The sequence below is a fragment of the Apodemus sylvaticus genome, chromosome X (assembly GCF_947179515.1).
Source record: "Apodemus sylvaticus chromosome X, mApoSyl1.1, whole genome shotgun sequence".
In the NCBI taxonomy this organism is placed as follows: Eukaryota; Metazoa; Chordata; class Mammalia; order Rodentia; family Muridae; genus Apodemus; species Apodemus sylvaticus.
In genome coordinates this window covers 46,407,491-46,428,078 of record NC_067495.1, presented here as the reverse complement: position 1 = coordinate 46,428,078, position 20,588 = coordinate 46,407,491, and the positions used below count along the sequence as shown (strand labels likewise).

General features: G+C 38.5%; 1 protein-coding gene across 3 annotated transcripts in view; it reads left to right on the top strand.

Annotated features, from left to right (window-relative positions):
- Positions 1–20,588, top strand: part of Gk (glycerol kinase) — a 65,288-nt gene that overhangs the window by 32,379 nt on the left and 12,321 nt on the right. For 2 of the 3 annotated variants that reach the window (XM_052170967.1, XM_052170969.1), the window contains exons 9-14: positions 548–565; positions 2,441–2,476; positions 2,801–2,868; positions 8,669–8,711; positions 9,329–9,409; positions 20,211–20,289. In XM_052170967.1, coding sequence (XP_052026927.1) covers positions 548–565; positions 2,441–2,476; positions 2,801–2,868; positions 8,669–8,711; positions 9,329–9,409; positions 20,211–20,289 — 325 coding nt within the window. The remainder of the gene's footprint in view (positions 1–547; positions 566–2,440; positions 2,477–2,800; positions 2,869–8,668; positions 8,712–9,328; positions 9,410–20,210; positions 20,290–20,588) is intronic. The other variant, XM_052170968.1, reaches the window with a different exon arrangement.

Below are 20,588 nucleotides of genomic sequence, written 5' to 3'. Positions count from 1 at the left end.
AGCAAAGAATGTGTTTCTAAATTAGGTTGCTAATTAATGCTATTTCTGTAACTGGGCATTTTCCTTAAACCCAGAGGGAGAAAAGTAACTGTGCTTAGCATCTTTGAAATTTTGTAGTCACTTATCAGGAATAGAAGCCTTTAGCACACAAATTTGAGATGCATGATAAAGCTTAAAAATAAGTTTAAGGAAACTTCAAAAATTGCCATCTCATGAAAAATATTAGGAACTCCATTCGTAGAGTTAATAAAAATGAAATGAATGTCAAATGTTCTAGTTAATGGGTGAGCAGGAATTTTGAAGTGCTCTGTGTAGAATAAGGCTTTTTAAGGCAATGCACAACTACTTAAGGCAAGCGGAGCCACTGCTTCTCTGCAGTGCTTTCATAGTTTTAGAATGATCACAAACTCACTTGGGTCAGAGCAAAAGAAGCTATTTTTGAAATAGCTTCAGAGAAAGATGAAAGAAAACATTAAATTAGCCTACTTTTCTTTTGCATTTAAAATATTATGCTTGTGTCGCCCTCTCTCCCTCTTGCTGACTGTAGAAAATCTCTCCTAGCCTGGTGAGTAGGCTACCAGCGAACCGATTATGCTACTCATTCATTTGGAAAAGACACAGTGCATTTCCATTTCTTTTCAGACTAGCCTAAGTCCATTCACTAAACAGATGTATTTAGAAATTCCATGACCTTCCAAAATATAAGCTATAGTCATATATTAAAGTTTTGTTTTATAGGAAGCAGAATCTTGTTTATTCATTTCTATTTTTCATAAGATTAAAATCAATGTTTCTAAAAAGCTGGGGGACCCTGAGATTGCAAAGTACAGTTGTGATGTACTTTAGCCTTTGACATAGTAGGGACATTAGAAATGGTTTTTAAATATCCTGTGTATCTGTCCTATATAATATCTTGCCCAGTGTTTCAGACCAGTTAGTTGGAAATGCACTGTCACTTTTTCTGCATGCTTCCTCAGAGGACCCTCCTGGAATCCTCCAGAAGCCTGTCCCAATAAAGAAAACAGAGCGCTTTATATGCCTGAACATTCCTTAGATTATGTTAAAAGTTTGATCAGTTTGGAAGTATAAACAGTCTTTTTGTGATAAATATATCAAAATAAAAGGCCTCTAGGTTTCATAATGATTCATAGCTAAGCCTCTAGTCTAGCTTTTTATTAGTATCCAGGCTCATTTTCAAAGAATATATATAATAAAAATATCAGATCTTATGCAGGGAGTGTAGCTCAGTAAGTAGACCGCTTGCTTTGTTTTTTGCAGGCCCTGGATTTGATCTCTAGCACTAAAATCCAGCCTTGAAAAATAGCTAGTCTTTAACCAGGAAAGCATGAAAGAAAGGAAGTAATAGTAAGAATATACAGGGTATTTTCTATTTTGCTATTGGACTCATATATATATATATATATATATATATATATATATATATTTGATATATATGGCATTTCATACTATCAAAAATTCATGAGGATAAGATAGTTGCTGTCTTTCATGTTAATGGCTAGGACACTGCAGGTCCCAGGGCCATTTGCTAACAAATGTTAGGCAAAGGAGTCAATGTGAAGTTTGTCACTTAGGGTTCTTTCTGGTACATCATCTTTACTTTAGGGATCATATTCCTTAATTCCTCTAATCCCTTAATGTCAGCCCAAATTGCTTTTGGTAATGTTTTCCCTACCATGGCCTCTGGGAACTAGACCCAGGGAGCAGTAGGCAATAGCTGTAGCACCGAGATATATCCTTGGTTTTGTAATATGTTTTTTTTTTTTTTTTTTTTTTAAAACTGTTTTATAAAGTTTTGGCAACCAACCACTTAAATCTCAGTGTGCTTCTTATTGACCATACTGGTTGAAATTAAAAAAAAAAAACCCAATATGCATAAATTGTTACTTGTCTAAATTAAACTCTCTTTGAACAAACATCTGAAATCTAAGCACTCTTGTTTCTTAAAAGTAGTTTGAGTAGAAAGAGTTAGTTGATAGAATACCGCCGTCCAGAAGCTATGTTCCATACTAAATTGATCTTATTTAAAAATGTGTTGGTTCTACCATAATAGCAGCAGCCACATAAAGCACTAACTTTGATCTGCGATCACGTAGTCCAGTTGTCATTTTGTAACTAAATAAATTGTGTAGCATGATTCATCAGCCTGCCTATGGCCTAACACTAGCTAACCAGAGAAGAGCCTGCGTCTCCTGACTGCCAGTCTAGTGTTTTATGTTCCTTTTCCAGTGCCCTATCTCTTCCTGTTACTCTATAAATACTTGCCAGTCTCTGTCCTGCTCATGTCGCTGAAGCACTTGCTTTGTCTTGTCTGCACACCTCCTTTGGCATGTCGCTCTTCTTGTTCATCACTATTAAAGTTATGTTACTAGAGCCAAGTTCTTGTGACTGTTCCTAATCCTTTTTTAAAAACTTTTATCAGAAAGCTGGGGCCTTGGAAGGTGTGCCAATATCTGGGGTAAGTATCAGTACCAAATATCTTCCTGTCTCTCCCCATCCCCACCCTTATTCTATCGTACATTGTTGTGGTTTACCTGGTCTTTAAGTCAGCCACATTGTGAGTTAGAGGGCAGCCTGGGTTACATGAGATTGTGTCTCCAGAAAGGGACTTGACTTAGGGAGGTATGGGATGAGGAGGAGGTGGGAGGAGGGAGGGAGGGAGGAAGATGAATTCTAACTCTCCCTTCTTATGTCCTATCTTGATTAAAACTATAGCTCTCCAGGAAAGGAAATTAATAGTGTCTCAGTACTTCTTATTTTTAATGATCATTTAATATTTTAGTGTTTGGGGGACCAGTCTGCTGCTTTGGTGGGACAAATGTGCTTCCAGGATGGACAGGCCAAAAACACGTGAGTTTAAAAAACAAGGTTGTTTTGTTTACTTCTCTCTCCTGGCACTTTCAAAGCTCAGCCAAAAGGCACGGCTTTAGTCACTTTTGTATGGAGGTAAACATTGTGTTTACACATTGTTTCATCTTTCATCCCCCTTTCACCCTTTTTCTGTCTGCCTTCAGTCTTATACAGGCCAGGATGGCCAGAAATCCCTGATCTTCCTGACTCAAATACTAGATTTATAGTCCCATGCCAGGACACCAGACAGCTGGGTTTCTGCCTCTCTGGGGACTCCACCCAGAACCTCATGCACACTGGCTAGCATTCTGCCAACTCGACCACATCCCTATGTCTCATTTTGTCTTTTATTTTTAATTTGGTTTGGTGTTTATGAGATAGGACCTGACTCTCACCTACAGAATTTCAAACTACGTAGCTGAAGCCTGGCCACAAATTCCCTGGAAGTTCTCCGGTCACAGCATCCCAAGTTTCAGGGGTTTATTTTGTTCTTTACCCAAGGCCATATTCTTTTTCTTTTTTCAGAAAGCTAGGTTAATGGGATTGATGGGTGGGGGTTGTGAAGAAATGAGGAAAAGCCATAATAGAAATAATTTTCCAAGTTCAGCATATATTCAATTTTTCCCAATAAATGTAAATATGATAAAATAATAATAATTTCCAGTTCACTATCCTGCTTAGGTTCTCAAAAGTATATTTTTTGTAGGATATTTAATGCCATTCACTGATTAGGAGCAGCAAGAATGAAAGAAAAGAAAACTTGATAATGTTTTTCTCCCATTCTTTTCTCTTAAGTTGTAGTTATTAAAACAGTGCCTACTCCATTCCATATACTAAGTGTCAGACACAGTATGCTCCAAGAGCTGAAGTAATAGTGACAATTAAAATCCATGCTCAGACAATGGCGATTCTGCTATATGTAATGGTCCACATAGTGAGATATCACTCAATCCACATTAATCCTGTTATTTCGGAATCCTATTATTCCTATGTTATAAGTCAGATAACTAAGATTTAGAGAGAATAATTAATTTCTATAGTGTCATGAAGCTAGTTAGTCAGAATAATTATATTTGCACATTAATTCATTGTGTTCCTTAGTTGTGGCTCTAGACAGCTGTGCTTTACTATCTGCCCTGTATAGAAAATATTTTCATGAGCTTGCAATAAGACTATATGTTCCCCACCATTGTTTTATATTTTTTAAATATTTGTTTGCTTTTTTAAAAATTTTAATATATTTATTTTTTTGTAAAGATTTATTCATTATATGTATGTGAGTACACTGTCGCTGCCTTCAGACTCACCAGAAGAGGGCATTGAATCCCATTACAGATGGTTGTGAGCCACCCTGTGCTTGCTGGGAATTGACCTCTAGAAGGGCAGCCAGTGCCCTTAACCGCTGAGTCATCTCTCTAACCCAGCTTTTTTTTCTTTTATTCTTCACTTATATATTACACCCTAACTATGGTTCCCCCTTCCCCAGTCTCCCCCTCTTCCATCTCTCCTCTCTGCCAGATCCTCTGCTACCACCCCACCACCCCCATCCTCATCCTGCTCCACCTCCTCTCAGAAAAGAGCAGGTCTCCCGGGGACATCAACCAAACATGGCATAACAAGGTACAATAAGACCAGGCACACAGTCACATCGAGGCTGGACAAAACAACTCAGCAGGAGGAAAAGAGCAGAACAGTCAGGGGCAGTGTCTCTGTCTCTTTCCCCTCCCTCATGTTAGTATTCCCTCAAGAACACCAAGCCACACAGCCATAACATCTATGCAAAGGACCTAGACAGCTCCATGCAAGTTTCCTGATCTCTGTGGGCCTCATGAGCCATTGTCAGCTGATTCTGTGGGCCAAAAGATTGTATCCGTAATGATTTTATTTTCATGAGTATTTCCTAATACTGTCATCAAGGATTTTTTGTTAGTGGCTTTAGATTTGTTGTTTTGTTTTTGAAAGTTTGTTGTTGTTGTTGTTGTTATTTGGAGATAGGGCCTTGTTGTGTATACCCTTTGCATGGAGGTGCCACTGCATCTCAGCCTGCTGTGAAACTCATCATCCTTCTGCCTCAGTCTCCCAGGTGTTAAGATTCTAGGCATGGATCAGCACACACTTTCAGGCAATGTCTCCTGTAGCTCTATCTGTCCTTAGACTTGCTATGATACTCCTGTCCTTATCTCCTTAGTTCTGGGAAAATAATGATAGGATTGGAGGCACGTACTACCATGATGACTTTGTTTTTATTTTATTTTATTTTTTTAAAGATTTATTTATTTAGTATGCGTAAGTACACTGTAGCTGTCTTCAGGCACTTTTTCTTTTCTCTCCCTGGCCCCACTTGCTCTGACCCCGCTGGCTCAGGCCCAAAGATTTATTATATGTGAGTACACTGTAGCTGTCTTCAGACACACCAGAAGAGGGTGTCAGATCCCATTACAGATGGTTGTGAGACACTATGTGGTTGCTGGGAATTGAACTCGGGACCTCTGAAAGAGCAGTCAGTGCTCTTAACCACTGAGCCATCTCTCCAGCCCAACTTCATTATTTTTGACTTAGGTGATTAAGTTCTTTTTCTACAAATAATGAAAGATCTAGAAAAATATATGCTATTGTAATTCAGCAGGACCAGCCACTCTTATGTGAAAGGATGACCTTATTCAAATGAAAGTTTATTTGGAAGAGGATATATGAAAATTCTTTGTAGGTTGTGATGACCTCGGGTTATGAAGGAGTGCTTGAGTCAACATAAGTGTGGAAACATTTTCTTTGAATCAGAGTTCTAGCAACTGAATCAGGAGTCACAGAAAAATAGGCTGTTTTTTCCCTTTCCTCCTCTGCCAGGAACACTAATGCTAGTAAATCAGATGCTATCTCTGTAAGTCCATTAGCTAGTACAGTATACAGTATATAATAGGGACCCAGTAAAATGGCTTTCATGTCCCTTTCTTCTGTTCCTTTCTCTCTTTGCCATTGTCTGTCAAGTGTGTAAGTTATCAATTGAAGTTAGGTAATAATTATCTGAGTGCCTATGACATAAGAAACATTACAATAATGTCATTCATGGACTTTCAAAGTAAGGCCAGAAAAGTCACAGGTGATTACCCTGGACTTGATTCCGGCTGTATACAAACCATGATGCTAATAGTGAGATGTTTTCTAGAATGAGCAGTGCTGTAGAGTGCAGCAGACACGTATTAAGGATACAAATAGGAAGATTTAGTATAGAGAATGAAGAGAACATTAGGGTAGGAAATGGTCGAAAATAAGACAACATGAGCCCAGTGGCTCTGGCTTGTATTCCAGGCACTTGGCAGACAGTTTGTGCTAAGTGGTGAGTTCCACATCAGCTGGAAGTACTCAGCATTAAAGACAAAACAAAACAACAACAACAACAACAAAAACAGAGCTGTCAGTGTAGGTGGCATTTAGAGGAACAATATAGTGGCAGGAACATGTCTTGGAGAAATTCCCATTCTGGCAGATAGGAGGAAGAAACAGAGGACAGTAGACTGAGGATTTAATATAACCCTCAAAGGCACACACCAGTAATGTATATCCTCCAGCTAGGACTCAGCTCCCAAAGCACCCACAACCTCCCAAAATAGCCCCAGTATCTGGGGACCAAATGTTCAGATCATGACCCAATAAGGAATATTTCATTCACACCATAAACTTTCTGTAAAATTGTAAATTCCATGCCAAGATTTTTTTGTATGTCTGTTTTGTTTCCTTTTCTTCTTCTCTACTTGATAGGTCATGGATAACTTCTGAACATTTATGAGCTGGTGCTTAGGTGTGACAGGAGTTGTCAGTTAATATGATGACAGTCTTGGGTCAGCACAGCAAAAGCTAGAGGGCAGGAACCCATGGTATAAGCCATTGTGCCCTAGTACTACAGACTCTGAGGATGGGGACAGAAAGGGAGACTGCTGGGATCCATATGGCACTGCAGAGAGCCAAGGGAGAATTGGTTGTGAGGTCTAGACCCAGGGATAGACAGAGGGTTAGGATTACTCAGTGTAAGGAAAAGGTCCAGTAAAACAGTTTGTGCTGGAACCATGTTTTGTGGTAGTGCTAAATTATGTATTATACGCACAAGGAAATGAGAAATGAGTTAAGTATAAGTGGTTTTATCTACGTGTTTTGCCTACATGTATGTTTGTACAAGGCATATGCTTGTTATACATGGAAGTCAAAAGAGAGCATCCAATAAGCTGGAACTGGAGTTGTAGATGGTTGTGAGTGCTGGGAATAGAAACAAACCTCATACTCCAAGAAAGAGCAGCAAGCGCTCTTAACTGCTAGGCCGCTTCTCCAGCCCCTGTTGTCAGGTGTGTTGTCACAGGCCTTTAATCTTTACACTCTAGAGGCAGAGGCAGGAAGATCTTGGACTGGAGCAAGGCTTGTCTGGCAGGAAATCCAAGCTTTAGGGTTTTGTTGCTGTGAAGAGACACTGTGACCAGGACAACTCTTACGAAAAGGGAACATTTCACTGGGGCTGCTCTGAACTTTCCGAGTTCCAAGGCCAGCCTAGTCAACGGAACAAGTTCCAGGTCAACCACGGCAATACAATCTAATAAAAAAAAGAGCATAAAATGCATGTTTAGAATGTATTTCAGTAAACTGCAACTCTTCTTTGAACAGCCTATATCCATACTCTTAGGTATGGTTTTAGTTTTCTTTCGAGTGCCTTTCTCTGTACTTTTAATAAAATCTCAACTCAGTTTCATTAAAAAAAAAAAAAGCATGGAGAGATAACAAGCTTCCATTTTAGTGATGAGGCAGGAAAAAGTGCTATAACTCATGTGTTTTAATTTGTAAATGTGTTGCCTATACTGAGGGTATTTGACAAGTGTTTCTCCAAACTTAAGTACTCAGTAGTCCCGTACCTCTTGGTGTGTCACCTGTTTATTTAGCAAGCCAAAGATCCAGAAAGAAATGGAATATTTTAAGATAAACTTTACTCATAAAATAATGTTTTATGAAAAAAAAATTATCAGGGAAAATGCATTTGGCTTATGTTTGTTGCCCAAGAGCAATGTAGCCAGGAGGATAACCGTAATAGATTCTTCCATCATCTTTCTGCCAGCATGGAGATTAGGCACTATTAGAATGCCACCAAAACAGTTAAAACCATGCTTGTGCAAGGCATCGGAGCAAGACCTGTGGGGCAGGAATTCCAAGCTCAGACATTGTCTCAGGGTTTCTATTGCTGTAGAGAGACACCAAGACCGTAGCAACTCTTAATAAGAAAAACATTTAATTGGGGCTGGCTTATAGCTTCAGAGGCTTAGACCACTAATGGCATGGTAGGAAGCATGGTGACACACAGGTAGACATGGATCTAGAGAAGGAGCTGAGAGTTCTATATCTGGATCTGTAGGCAACAGGAAGAGAGAATGAACCACTGGGCCTGGTTTGAGTTTCTGAAACCTCAAAGCCCACCCCTAGTGTCACATTTCTTCTAATAAGGCCACACTTCCTAATAGTGCCACTCCTGACCAAGCATTCAAATATATGAGTCTATTGGGGGTGGCATTCCTATTTAAACTACTGCGGGCAGAATCAACTGTGGCTATAGCAGCCTTGTTATCCCTCTCAACATTTCCTCCTGACTTACTTTTTAAATATTCTTAAAGAGGAGTTAGTGTGGGATGTTTGTTAGCTTTCAGTACTTTTCATAAAATGACTTTTGTTGTACTAAGTAAAATGTCAGTTTTGATCATTTGTAGTACTAAGGTTTTGCTCTCTGCTTTTGATAAAATTGTCAAGCTGTTCATTCTGCCTCCACCTATAGGTATGGAACAGGGTGCTTCTTACTGTGTAACACAGGCCACAAGGTTGGTTTTTCTTTTGAATTCAGATTGATGAAAATCTTTATGTTCTTATATGTAATGCTTGAATATAATTTGTTATTAATTTGCTTTTGGAACCTTCATCTTTTACTTTATCTTTATCTTGGTTTAACTTGGTTCAATTGAAATGATGGAAAATCATAAAATTTGAGTGATTCTAATAAGAGGCCTTCTATGTTTTTTTTTTTAATTTCATATGTGATCTTTTGATTGTGCTCATGGAAAATAAAGACTTAGTATCATGTCATATTTTTAGTGAAAATCCAGTTTGAAATAAAGAATAATGTTTTAGCAGTCTGAGTGTGTTATTACCAATGACTTAGACTTAATTTTAACCATTATAATATTGATAGAATTATTATGAATAAACTTAATCTATTTTAACCAGGTGTGGTGGTGGCACATACCTTTAATCCCAGCATTTGGGAGGTAGAGGTGGGCAGATCTCTGTGAGTTCAAGGTCATCCTAGTCTAGTGAGTTCTAGGCTAACCAGTTTAACACAGTAAAAGTTTGTGTCAAAAACAAAAACTATAAAAATAAACTCTTTATATTATCCTTTAGACTTTTTCCATGCTAAAATTTTTGTTTTTCTTTCCTACAGTGTGTATTTTCTGAACATGGCCTTCTGACAACCGTAGCTTACAAACTTGGCAGAGACAAACCTGTGTATTATGCATTGGAAGTAAGTTCTTTTCAATCAGTACAGATGTTATGACTTATATTCAAACAAAGTTCATGAAAATGACCATTCATTCTAGGGGGAGAGGTGTTATTTTGAGACAGCATCTTGTATCCCTGGCTGGTCAAGAATTCTGGATTGTCTTTCAAATTGGCCTTAAACTTATAGCAATTTTTCCTCCCTCTGCAATTATAAGAGCAAATACACCTGGAACAATTATCATGTTTCCTAACATATTTTCTCACACATTTTAATATATAGGACTCAAAAAAAATCTAGTTTTTTTTGGACTTTTGGGGGTAGAGAAAACCTTGGATAAACTAGGGGTCAAGGCTTCTGTGAAACTAGATGGTAATTTCATCTGTTGTGGGTACCAATTGATGATGTCACCTTGGGGATGCTATTTACCTGTCGTACAAATCTAAAATTTTCTATGCTTAATGTTTATTTTTTTATTTTCTATATTCTTTGTTTATATTCCAAATGGTTTCCCCTTTCCCCGGTTCCCCCCTCCCCGTAAGTCTCATAAACCCTCTTCCCGTCACCCATTTCCCAATCACCCCCTCCCATTTCCCTGTCCTGTTACTCCCCTACAATGCTGGATCAACTCTTTTCAGAACCAGGGCCCTCTCCTTCCTTCTTCTTGGGAATGATTTGATATGAGAGTTGTGTCTTGGGTATTCAGAGCTTCTGGGCTAATTAATATATACTAATCAGTGACTGCATTCCATGTGTATTCTTTTGTGATTGGGTTACCTCACTTAGGATGATGTTCTCCAGTTCCAACCATTTGTCTAAGAATGTCATGAATTCATTGTTTTTAATTGCTGAGTAGTATTACATTGTGTATACATACCACATTTTCTGTATCTATTCCTTCATTGAGGGACCTCTGGGTTCTTTCCAGCTTCTGGCTATTATAAATAGGGCTGCTATGAACATAGTGGAGCATGTATCCTTATTGCATGCTGGGGAATCCTCTGGATATATGCCCAGGAGAGGTATAGCAGTGTCCTCTGGAAGTGTCATGCCCAGTGATGAGACTGTCAGACTTTAGTGCTTCTTTCAGCTTAAAAATTTCTGTTAGTGAGTAAAATGCCCCAGGGTTCCATAGTGGACCATTGGGCACAGAAAGGCAGAGCAAGTCTCTTCACTTGTGTTTCCGTTAGTATTGTGTTACATATGGATGTAGGAAACAGAGGTGACTTGTCCCATGTATCCTGGGAAACCTGTTTCCGATACATTTGCAAATTGCAATAGGACCTTATCAGTCTTACATAGTAGGACATGGCAGGTTTGTACAGAGCCATTAAAGGAGTTGGTGTAGAGCGCAGGGATAGAGTCCTTTGCCCAACATCCTTAAGGCTCTACCTGAATCCTTGATTCAGGCACCAGCATCTCCGAAAGTAATAAAGAGCAAAATGTTGGTTTAGAGTCACAGAAGCAATATTTCTTGTGAAAACAGACATGTGTCTTGAGATCTTGTGTATACAGTCAATTCTGGATCTTTTTAAATGTTAGGGATTGGATCCATGGCCTCTAGGAGGTGTTTACTACTGAGCTACGTCCCTAACCCTGTGTACCTAATGTTGGAAGGACTACCTGGTAACTTACTGGCACTCATTTCTTAGAATGCCTGATGATAATTTAGTTAAGGGCTTTGACTGCTGGTCATAATTAAAACATTTTCTCTGCTGTTAGGCCTGTAGCACGATGAACATTAGTCTAGTTTTTCTACATGTTCCCATGAGCAGGTTCCAATGTCTCTTCCCAAACTGTGCCCCCTTCTTCATAGCACTGATGGTTGAGCCTAGGGCCTTGAACCTGCTAGGCAAGTGCCTTATGACTAGACTATATCCACAACAATCTCAACCCCTTTTCTTTACACAAAGGTATCTGTATATTAAAGTTATCTTAACATTCCCCAGAATTTAAAATCCCATGAACTCCTGTTCTCCTTTAGTCCCCGTTTGGAGACCACTCAGGATAGCATTGCTCATATAAACAAATGGGCGTTTGGGGGGGGGGGGATTACCAGGAATTGCAGCAGCATCTGTAGTACTATTAATATGCTTTGTTTGACCTTGCCCGAGAGCAGAATTTTAGCGTTTTTAGATCTGGGGGAAAGAGCTCTAGAACATGGTCACCTACCTTACTTCCAATGTCACCCAATATGAAATGTTTCTCTTATCTCCTTTCAATGAGAGCCTTCCTCCAAACTTCTCTTTCAAGATAGAAATTCTGAGCCTTTTTAAAGAAATTTAAGACAGGGTCTTGTGTATCTGAAGCAGCCATAAAATGTTATATACCTAAGAATGAATAACTTCTCTTCCTCCCCACTTTCTGTTTTGAATGATGGGATTAGTGGCATTGCCACCATTACTTGTTTATAAACTGTTTCTTAGTAGCATCCCTAGAAATGGACCTAGGCCGTCTGTATATCTCCAAATACTAGGAGGCAACTTTCAGTTAATCTGAATCTTCCCCACGCAATTTAAACTGCCTGGGTGATTTGGCATCACTCATATACTTGGTAGTTTTGAACTTTTATTCCAAATTACCTATCTTTCTAGAGAGAAAAGGATGTTCTACATATACTCAAGAGTGTGATTTATGTTTGTCTTACCATAAGTGCTCTCTCTCTCTCTCTCTCTCTCTCTCTCTCTCTCTCTCTCTCTCACACACACACACACACACACATACACACACACACACACACACACATTGTACAGGGCCTGCTATTATCCAAAGTTCTTTCATTTGCCATAATATGTACCCCCCTATACAACCCAGATTTTCAATTCATCAGTAGATAGGATTCCCCCTTTCTATCTTTACTGACATTTTTGACAGTTATCAAATATTTTAAAACATTTTAAGAAATAAAAACAAACCAAAAATAGGAATCATGCTACATTAATAAAACTTGGTAAATTCGTATTAATTCTTTTTTGTCAGTTTTCAACCCCTATAGTCTTAATGCCTTTAATTTGACAGTTTGTTGGTAAGCTTAGGAATCAAAACTATTACATCTTTACTTTCTGCCGTCTAGGACCTAAAACTATAGCTGCCTGTCTCTAGCCTTCTAGTCCCCCATTCCTTTTTTGGTTTTGATAATTGAGCTAGGATGTCCCTTTGTAGCCTAGAAAGGCCTCCTGCCTCTGCCTGCAGATGTGAACCTCCATGGCCAGCTGTTTGAGTCTTCCTTCATTCTCCTGCTAACTTGAGAGCAGTATGAATTCGGTTTTTGCAGCTTATTTTTTCTCTTACATTTTAAAAATATAATTCAACTAAATAGTTTTCTAAAAGTATATATATATTTCATAGTTTTAGTCTCCCAACCATGAAATACTTTACTCCTGGAAACTCTGCTAGCATTCTTCTTGAAGTCTGCTGTTGAAAGTTTTTATTTCTTCTTTTTCCTTCAGCATACAATGATTGGTAGTCTCCTTTGCAATTGAGAGTAACGAATATTGATTGACTCATTATATACATTTCTGTATCAAGTATCATTGTTTTGATGCTTACTCTTGCTTTGTATCACAAGCTGGCTTCTAGGGTACTTGTCCCAACCTGACAAATGCTGGCATTATGCATATTTGCCACCACACCCAGCCCCAGAAGCACTTCTTTGCTTCCATACCTTTCATGTCCGTGTGTGTGTGTGTGTGTGTGTGTATTAATATATATATGTATGTATGTATATATATGTTTATATATATATATAAAACTTGGTGATGTTCTTGATGTATAATTTTTTTTTAGTAAGAATGTAGGATAGTAAGCCCATTTGCTTTTAGGCTTTGAATTATTTTTTTCCTCATTTGGGGAAAGTATACATTTCTAGATTAGCAATTTTTCCCACATCCCCTAGGGTACATTTAGTTATTTGAGACATATTCCAGACTGGCCACAAAAATCTTTTGCCTTCTGCCTCCTGAGCATTGGAACTAGCACAGTTGGCCTTTGGTACTAATGAGACCCCTGCTGTCACTTTAAATGTAGTTCCTTTGCAGATTGTTTCTTTCATTGCCTGAGAGCTTTGAACATTATGTCTTTAGCTTTGGTGCTTTAGAGTTTTGCTGTTATGTACCTGGGTTTGGATTTATTTTTATTTGTCCTGTTAGGTACTTGGATCCCAGGCTATCATCAGATCTGGAAAGTTCTCAGCAATTATCTCTTCAAATATTACTCCTCTACCATTACTTCCCTCTTCTTCTGGACTTGCTATTGGATGACTGTTTGGAACCTTTCAGACCATGCTCCATATCTGTTAACTATCCCTGCTTATATATAGTTAATCTCTTTGTTTCTCTGTGCTGCATCCCTGGTGAGTTACTCAGTATCTCCCTTTCATTTCCAAATTATTTCTTGAAAATAAACCCAAATGCATAAGATCCATTTGTTTTGTATTGTGAAATTTTAAGACACCTGCAGAGATGTGAATTAGGGCTGGAGAGATGGCTTAGCAGTTTAGAGGACCCACTTCTATTCCCAACACCCACAAGGTGGTTCATACGGTCTGTAATTTCAGACACTTGGAATCTGCCGCCCTCTTGTGGCCTCCATGGGTACTGCATGCAGGCCCATATGCATAAAACAAAAAATAGACCTCAAAAAGAATATATAGCTAGAAAGCGTCAGAGAATATAATAAACTATATTTAAGTTTAAAATTTGTTTTGAATAATAAAATACTTACCAAAAATATGAATTAAGCCACCGTACAGCTTATCAAAGAGAATATGATGTAATCTCTGCTCAGGTCAGGTCGCAGAATACCACTAACTTTCAGGAACCCCTTTATGCCACACACAGTCACAGTGGCCACTGTGTTTCCTGAGATAAACAGTATCCTAACGTTTAGCATAATTGTTTCCTATGCCTATTTATAGTTCTAAGGCTCAAGTCTGTAGCCTTCAGCACTATACATGATGATGATAGGTTAGAGTAGGCGGGGAGAGATAAAAAAAAAAAAGCATGACCATGTGCTTCTGAGTCTCAGTCCTGCATCCTTTCATCTGGCTTCTTTCTTATGGTCTGGCATTATTCTTATGACATCTACCCTTGTCTTTAGAGACAGCTGATTCTTTACTTCTCAATGTTGCAGTTTAGAATTTAAGTTTTGATTGTATGTGAATTGGCTTTAGTGTCTCTGCTATTATAAAAAGTGAAGATGTAACATTTGTATATAGGCCTTCTCTCTCTTTCTCTCATGTGTGTGTGTATACATATATATATATATATGTATACACACACACATATACACATATACACATACACTTATATATGTCCATATATATGCTCACACCTTTTATAAGAGTAGACTCTTAGGCCATAGATTGTGTGTATTCTCTCTTTGAGTACATCTTGCCACCACTTTGTCACAACAGCTTAGCAATGTGTACCCAACAGCAGGGCAGAAGATCACTAATGTCCTCATCTTTGTGTGCTCTAGAGCTGGTCCCTTTCCTTTCATTTACGCTTTGTAGTAATGGGATTTTTGTTTGTTTTTCACATCTAGCTGATTTTGTAACCTTTTTTCCCTTGAGTCACAATTTCCTGTTTGTTTTGAGAAAGGCCCTCATAGTGTTGTTCCAGCAGGACTCAACCTTGCAAGCTTCCTACTTAAGCTTCCCCAATCCTTGGATTTGAAGGGGGTGCCCCGTGTGTGCATTTGTTGCATTTGTTGTTTCTGATGGAAGCCATGTCCCAATTTATCTCTTTAGCTATTTTTAGCACTCATCTTAAGGTCTTTGTCAGTCTGAAATCAATTCTGTTGCAGATGGTAAATTTGGTGGCTGAACTTTTATTATGGATTTCTTCATGAATTTAAAAATATTTCATGCACCTTCCATTGTGCATAGCCTTAGTCAGTAAGTTGACAAGTGTTTATTTTTCCATACCCCTACACAAGCAGAGCTCTTCCTAAGCCTCTGGCTTCAAGCATTGCGCCTGACTGTATTCCTTGTCTCGCACAAAGCATTTTGGACTCGTTTCCTCTTGAGGAAGCAGTTTCTGGCTACCACTCCTACTTGTCACATGCAGAGAAATAAATCAAAAGCCTCTGTGCTTGCAGTGCATTCTTACTATACTGCCATTTCCAGTCTTGTCCACATGAATGCTCCTTTGTATTCACATCAGCGTATGCGACTTTATAGTTCTCTCTTCATTTCGCCCGTGTTTAAAAATAAAACAGCATTTTAAAAGTACAGACTGGCTATGTTTATGTAAGATCTACATCATCGTCATTGCCAGGAGGATATTTTTTGCCTGTTTCTCTCAAGTGATTCGAAGCCTAATGTTTTTAAATCTCTGAGTTCTCACTTCATCTTATGTGGAAAGGAAGCAGGGCACATGATCTTTATGTTATTCTGAAACTGTAGTCTCCTGTCAAGCTGTTTTGCTTTGTCCTGCTGTTTCTGGTTGGAAAGTGTTTGTTTCTCAGTGGTGGAAGAAAATAGAACAAAGGAAGGCAGTTATGTGGTCCATCTTCCCTCTGTCATCTGTCCACAGGACACTATCATCCTCAAGCCATGCTTTCCCTTTCCTTGTTCCGCTTCTGTTTTCTAAGTATTGTTTCATAAAACCAGCCTCAGTTTTGGGGGCATGTAATATAGTCATGAACTTGACCTTCCTTAGGCCTTGAGACTTCCATGTTCTGTATTTTCTTATTAGAACATAGGCCTGTGTGTGTGTGTGTGTGTCTGTCTGTCTGTCTGTGTGTCTGTGTGTCTGTGTCTCTCTGTGTCTGTGTGTCTGTGTGTCTTTGTGTTTGTGTGTCTGTGTCTGTGTGTCTGTGTCTGTGTGTGTGTGTCTGTGTGTGTGTTTGTGTGTGTTTGTGTGTGTGTCTGTGTGTCTGTATGTGTGTGTTTGTGTGTGTGTGTCTATATGTGTGTCTGTGTGTGTCTGTGTGTCTGTATGTCTATATGTGTCTATATGTGTGTGTCTGTGTGTGTGTGTGTGTGTGTGTGTGTAAGTACTTGGCTGCATGAGCATGCCATGACGTGTGTGAACTCAGAGGACAGCTTGTAGGAATATTTGCTGACTCCCATCATAGGCTCGCAGAGGCCAGACCACCTATCCATTTAGTCTATCCCTTTATCTTAAGAGCCCATCAAAGTGTATAGGCAATACAAAATCCTATGTTAAGCTGTATATAAATAAGCATTACAGGTTTCTATATTGTTCCACTAGCATCTTTAACTGTCTCTTTGTCCACCTAGTCTATACTGGTATGATCTAGGATTACCGTGTTTATACTATTTTTTAGAGATTTTCATTCTTGTGGAAGATTATGCATCTTAGGTGGAAACCTCTGGAGTTGCCAGTTATTTGATATACAGCAATATTAGCACAACAATGTTGAATGACTTAAAATAATCCTCATTCATTGCCTCTCCATGATGGGTATCTAGCATCTCTAATGCTATAGTTAGGTGTGGACTGAGGCTCATCTGGCATTCCATCCTGATGAAGGCTTTTGGCAGAATCCTATCCAGTTCCTTCTCTCTTTCTTTCCTTTTTTTTTTTTTTAACAGAGCTGAGAACCGAACCCAGGGCCTTGTGCTTGCTAGGCAAGCGCTCTACCACTGAGCTAAATCCCCAACCCCTTCCAGTTCCTTCTCATAGGAAGGGATGCTCTTGCTCTCTAGCTATGAGCTAAAGATGACTCTCAGGTTCTAGAGGCCACGTAGTGTGTGGTTCCTTTCCACATGGGGCTTCTCCAGCTTCCTCAAATGATACAGGGGAGGGGGGAGTGCCCAGCAAGACAAGAGCAGTGGTCTTATGTCACATGATCACACTCATCATTGTATAACCCTGCTACCTTCAATTAGAAGCAAGTTATTGATTTCATTGTATCAGGGAATCATATGAGAGCATAAATATTGGACATTATGAAAGCTATGTCAATTAATGAATATTAATCATATTCATAATCATAATCAATTAGCATATAGAGAATATATACTACTCTTAAACATTTTGTGGACTTTTATAATGTACATTCTTGTAGGGGAGGAGGTGTAGCTCAGTTTTAAAGGTGCATTGTTTTATAGGCATGAGGACCTGAGGTTGATACTCAGGTGGAAAACAATTGAGCATTGTGATTTGTACTTGGCAGAGATAAGTAGATTTGTAAGGCTCCCTGGCCAGCAATCCCAGTCTAATGTAACTGGTAAGCCTCAGACCCCAGTAACAGATCCTTTCCACAAATAACATCTGAGGAAAGGGTTTGCACACACACACACACACACACACACACACACACTCACTCACAGATTCACACACAGAAGGGTACATGTTTAGTTTTTAAGTAGTACATTATCTTGTCTTATCGTTTCCTCTCATTTTCTATTGAAGCATACAGCTGTTGATGCTTATATGCTTATGTGCACCACTACCAATGTGTTAAGTTTACCAAAGTCTTAAAATTAAGACTTAGAACTAGGGCTAATTCCTATTTATAGATGATACATTAAAAAATTGGAGTCTTGCATTTAGCATGCAATTTATAGTAATTTGATGAGTAGACAAATATGGTTCCTTCTGTATTCTTTTCCTGTCCAGTTTCAAAACATTCTATAATATTCTATTTTGTCTCCTGCCTCTGAATTCAGATGACATGTCTTTTTAACTATTCATTTTTCTGAATTTACTTATTTTTATTTATGTCCATGTGTGCTTGTCTGTGTGGGTGTTTGCAGATGCTCAGAGACCAAAATAGTGTTCCTGTCAGATCACTTGGAGCCAGAGATGAAGGTGGTTGTAAGCCACCTAATGTGAGTGCTGGGAACTGAACATGGGTCCTAGAGAGCAGTAATGCTCTTAACCGTCAGCCTTCTCTCCAACCCATACATGATTCTTTTTCTATTAAGAGGTTTATCTCATTTTTATTAAATTCTTTAAAGTCTAAACCACACTATATATTATATCCAGATACCAAACCTTTATCTTTGCTTCAGATACACATTTTAGCTGTGTTTATTGCTGTTTTTCACTATATTCCTTCAGTTAGAACAAAATGTTCCTTGTCTCCTGAAAACCAAGTCTTTATTTAGAGCTCCCATGCCACATGCAGGTGTGGAAGTCAGAGGGCAGCTCTGAGAGTCAGTTCTCTCCAATGTATGGATTCTGTGGGCTGTGTCAGGGAGTGGGGTTCACTTTGTTGTAAGATGCCATCTGAATGCTGGGAATTGAGTCTCTGGAGTAGTAGCCAGGACTCAAACTCTGAGCCATCACTCCAGCCTTTTTTTTTAAATCTAAGGAAGGATCTCATGCAGTTCTAGCTGTAACTCACTAAGTGGGCCAGAACAGAGTTGAACTCCAGATCCTCCCTCTCCATCTCCCATCTAGAATTATAAATGTGCAACACGATTACCAATGAGACAAATTGAAATCCATGTAATTGACCTGGAGACATGTTTCTATACTTAATAAAATCTGATATTTGGTGTACAATGACTCAATAGAAGTAGTTTAGTGAATGAAACTTCAGCATAATAAATTAGAATCCTTAATTATTATTTTTGATATATGTTTGCCTTTAGGATCTGTTTGGTTTCTTTGTTTATGTTTTTGTAGGACTAGAGATTGAACCCTGGACCATAAACATGCCAGACAAGCTCTCTGACATAACTAAACCCCTGGTCTTATATATTTTTATAATTGCTTTATTGACCTATAGTCGATGTACCAAGCCATCTTTTTCTTTTTCTTTTCTTTTTTTGTGATGCTGGGATTGGAAACGTGGGCCTAGTGTACACTAGGAGAATACTTTACCATCAAGTTACAACTCTAGCCTCAAATTTATCTTTGGTGTGTGTACAACTCTATGGTTTCTATTGTAGTCATAGATGGTTCTTTTTACAAACAACATAGCATGTTCAGAATGCTTCATAACCCCAAAGCAAAACCCCATTTCTAACTCTACCTCATGCTATACTGCCCTGACCTATTCAGACCTGAGCAATCATCAATCCACTTCCTATTCCTATGGATTTCCTGATTGTTGACATTCCATATACATGTGATCATAGTATATGATACTGACAAAGATTAATGAAGCTAGTGTTTATGATTAATAAGGACCTTGTCATGTATTCATTTTTTGTTTTATTAGATATTTGCTTTACATTTCAAATGGTCTGATAGTTTGTTTAGATAAGTGTTGTAATAGTGACCATCATTCTGTAGGTTAAAAATGGAGCTCAGAAAGCCTATATAATTTCTCTGAAATCAGATAGCAATTAAGTAATGAAACTTGGACACAAATATGACCACAATTATATGTTTTCACCCTTATTTCTCAATGCCATGGAGATTGGCTGGGTGTGGAAGGGATACTAGGGATTTAACCTAATGCCTTGTCCCTGTAACATAAGAATAATCGCTGGTGTCTTCGCTGGGTTTTTGTTTTATTTTTTTTCTGTGCTATTAGATATATAAAACGTACTTAAATTTTTAGTGTGGCTCATTGCAGTAACTTTGTGGATGATGTAAGTTTTTTTAATAGGTGACACTATGCCTAAGTAGCTTACCAAATTGTATAAAGATCAAGCTGTTTAAAAGACGGGTGGCCATCTACTGGGGTCGTGTCAAGGGCATGCTACAGCATTCACTTCTTTTCCGTATCTGTAAGATGGTCTAGGTAAAATTGTTTGCATTAGAAGTCATGGCTTTCATGTTTGTAGGGATCCCCAAGTTGAATTCCTTGAATGTTCTCTACTTAGAATTACCATACATAGAGAATACCCTTTCTATTGGCAACACACATTCTATCTTTGATTCCCTTTTCCCTGCAGGGTTCTGTAGCTATAGCTGGTGCTGTAATCCGCTGGCTAAGAGACAATCTTGGAATTATTAAGTCCTCTGAGGAAATTGGTGAGTATATTTTAGTAGAGTTAAACTGTCTAAAGAAAGCTAGGCATTCTGGTGCATGCCTTTAATCCCAATACTCAGAAGGCAAAGGTAGGATCTCAGAGTTCTAAGCCAGCTTAGTCTAAATAGCAAGTTCTAGGCTAGCCACAGCTAGAGAAACTCAGTTTCAAAGGAAAAAAAAAACTATAGAAGAATAAAAAATGTTAATATTTTGTCCCTGCCATCTGTCAATATTAACTTTGCCACTACCTTGATCTATGAATTATGTGAACCCTTCTTATAAATTTGATTTGTACAGAAAA